The sequence below is a fragment of the Galeopterus variegatus genome, unplaced genomic scaffold, assembly GCF_000696425.1.
Source record: "Galeopterus variegatus unplaced genomic scaffold, G_variegatus-3.0.2 Scaffold10800, whole genome shotgun sequence".
Lineage (NCBI taxonomy): Eukaryota > Metazoa > Chordata > Mammalia > Dermoptera > Cynocephalidae > Galeopterus > Galeopterus variegatus.
Window position 1 is genome coordinate 36,860 of NW_007736911.1, and position 2,765 is coordinate 39,624.

Consider the following 2,765-nt stretch of genomic DNA (forward strand, 5'->3'; position numbering starts at 1 on the left):
CCTGACCTTCCCCTGGACGTGAGGGCAGGGCGTCTAACTTGTACCACATCCTCAGTGCCCAGGGCAGCGGCTGGTGCACATGAGAGTCCAGTACATTTCTGGTGCATGGGAAAGTGTGGCGGTCTGGAGACATTTTTTTTTTTTCCTTTTTATCTTTTTTCGTGACCGGCAATGGATCGCAACCCTCAGTGTCGCGCCCGTACCGGACCGGGACCGGCAACAGGATTGCAACCCTTGATGTCGCGCCCGCACCTCGCTCAGCGAGTGAGCCGCCGGTCTGTATGTGGGATACGAACCCTCGGCAGGAGTGCCACCGTGCTCCCAAGCGGTGCACTGTAGCAGTGCGCCACCGGGCCGGCCCCCTGGAGACATTTTTACAGTAAAATTTAGTCTTGCTGCTTTTGAGTCTTCATTTTTTTTTACTTCTAGAAATTATGTACACTTTTGAGCCTCATTTTCTATTTTATTGTAAAATAAGAATAAAAACAACTTCACTGGGGTTTGAAGATTGAGATGAAAAATGAAGTTGGGAGCACTGTAAATACCACCCGCCCTCCAACCTGTGGCTGGCCACTGCCAAGACATGTTCCTCCCCAGTCTAGATCTGCTATAGACATAACCTGTGCCAGGCATAAAGCCCATCTTACCTGCCGAAGCCATTTTCAATGTGATCGAGATCTCTGTCCGTGGTCTTTACTGCAAGGTGGGTCAGGGTGGGGTGGGAGTGCTGGGTGCTGATCTTGGCCATCTTTTTGCTTTGTTACATGCAGCACCCAAGGTGGTTGCTAAAATATGAACACAAAGCAGATGCATCATCAGGACGGGGAAAGGAACAACAAACCCAGCTCGTTGTATATCAGAAAGCTTTTGTGAGAGCAGGGCTGGTATGACTGGCCGGTCTCGTGATTTCTGGACAACGCTTCCAGCTGGAAGATGAATTCCTGAGGACGCTTTCTCTAAAATGGACTAGTACAGGCTCTCTTGAGCAGCCACATGGCTTAAGTGTGTCAGATGTCAGAAGACACCACTCCAGTGAAAGACGGCAATTTCTATAAATAGCCCCATGACTCACTCCTAAACTAATTCCATATACAAAGGAAGGTCAGTGCAAGGAGCTCAGGGCTCTGCACCAGAGCAGCCACCACAGGTGCAGGCTCTGCTTGGCAACGTCAGCTCCACGAGCTTCTCAAGGGCCACCAGGAGCTCATCTGGGTCCCAACTCCTCTCTGATGTTTCATGGTTTAAGGCTATGATTTTAAATTTTATAATTTTCTCAATAGATCAAAAACTGTTTTGATTTTTAAACACTTCATTTATGTAACAGTGAGTTTCTGGCTGATTGCAGGAGATCTAAAGAGAAGCAAGACAAAGCCTGTTCTCAAGGATCTGATAGTCCAGCAGGGCAGGTGACACATCGGTGTCTTGCAGGTTGTGCCAAGCACTTGGGCTTTACCCTGAAGCCCATGTGGTCGGATGTGTAAAGGTCACTCTGGCCGCACCGGGGAGGATGCATTTAGGGGACCTGCGTGGGTATGAAGGAAGCAGCTCAAAGGCGAGAGTAACGAGCTGCCAGAACTAGTTTTGTGGTAGTAAATTGGATCAATGAAAAAACTGCCAAATGGGTAGACTCGCCAGTATGTGGCATTGGTTGGGTATAAGGAGCAGAGAAGAGGGAAATACTGAGCATGATGCCATGACAGCTGGCTGGTGGTGGTGGTGGGGTGCTGCCCACCCACTGAGGCAGGATAGTGGCACAGGAGAAGGTTTGAGGAAGAGAATGATTCCAGTCTGAGATGCCTGTGGAAATCTTATAGACACCACGTGAAACAACAGTCTTCCATTTAAAGCAATAAGCCCAATTTGAAATGTCCATTCAACACTTTTATTGGGAGCACTTACTATGTGCCAGGCAATATGCCAGGAGCTGGCATTCATCTGAGAACAACGTGCAGCTCTGTCCTGCAGGAGCTACAGCCCAGTGGGGTCCAGAGCAAGTCTCAAAGAAGCTTTGTAGCTCTGTGGAAAAACTACCAAATTACTCTTCTTTGTACAGCTCCAGGCAATTGCACCAGACAAATTATATTGCTTCCAGCCTGTGTCCCCTCGCTCGGCCTCAGCTGCATCCTCTGCTCTGGGCCCGAGCCCTAGTCCCAGTGCCACTGCGTGGGGGCCACATTCCCATACCCTCAGACCCGCCTCCTGTTGGGGGCCACAGGCACAGGGCAGATATCGTATAACATTTTCTCACTTGATCCTCATGACAGCCTCCTCCTCCCCCCTTTTACAAATGAGGAAGCTAAGCAGGTGAGTAGCTTCTCTAATGCTGCTGCTTATGGCTTGAGCCGGGATTGACTGAAGATTTGTCTGACTCCAGAGCCCAATAGTGTAAAGTCAGTGTGTGGCAAGGAACTGGTATTGCCTTTAGACCTGAGCAGGAGGGGTCCCTGCCCTGGTCCCCATGCTTTAAAGGACCCCACTCTGGCCCTCCTTCAGCCACACACCTCCCTAAAGGNAAATGAAGTTGGGAGCACTGTAAATACCACCCGCCCTCCAACCTGTGGCTGGCCACTGCCAAGACATGTTCCTCCCCAGTCTAGATCTGCTATAGACATAACCTGTGCCAGGCATAAAGCCCATCTTACCTGCCGAAGCCATTTTCAATGTGATCGAGATCTCTGTCCGTGGTCTTTACTGCAAGGTGGGTCAGGGTGGGGTGGGAGTGCTGGGTGCTGATCTTGGCCATCTTTTTGCTTTGTTACATGCAG

At 50.1% G+C, this 2,765-nt stretch overlaps 1 protein-coding gene across 2 annotated transcripts in view; it reads right to left on the reverse strand.

Annotated features, from left to right (window-relative positions):
* Window positions 1–748, reverse strand: part of CNGA3 (cyclic nucleotide gated channel alpha 3) — a 29,486-nt gene extending 28,738 nt beyond the window's left edge. For both annotated transcript variants that reach the window (XM_008594441.1, XM_008594440.1), the window contains exon 1: window positions 648–748. In XM_008594441.1, the coding sequence (XP_008592663.1) occupies window positions 648–748 (101 nt within the window). The remainder of the gene's footprint in view (window positions 1–647) is intronic.
* Window positions 749–2,765: the final 2,017 nt, after the last annotated feature.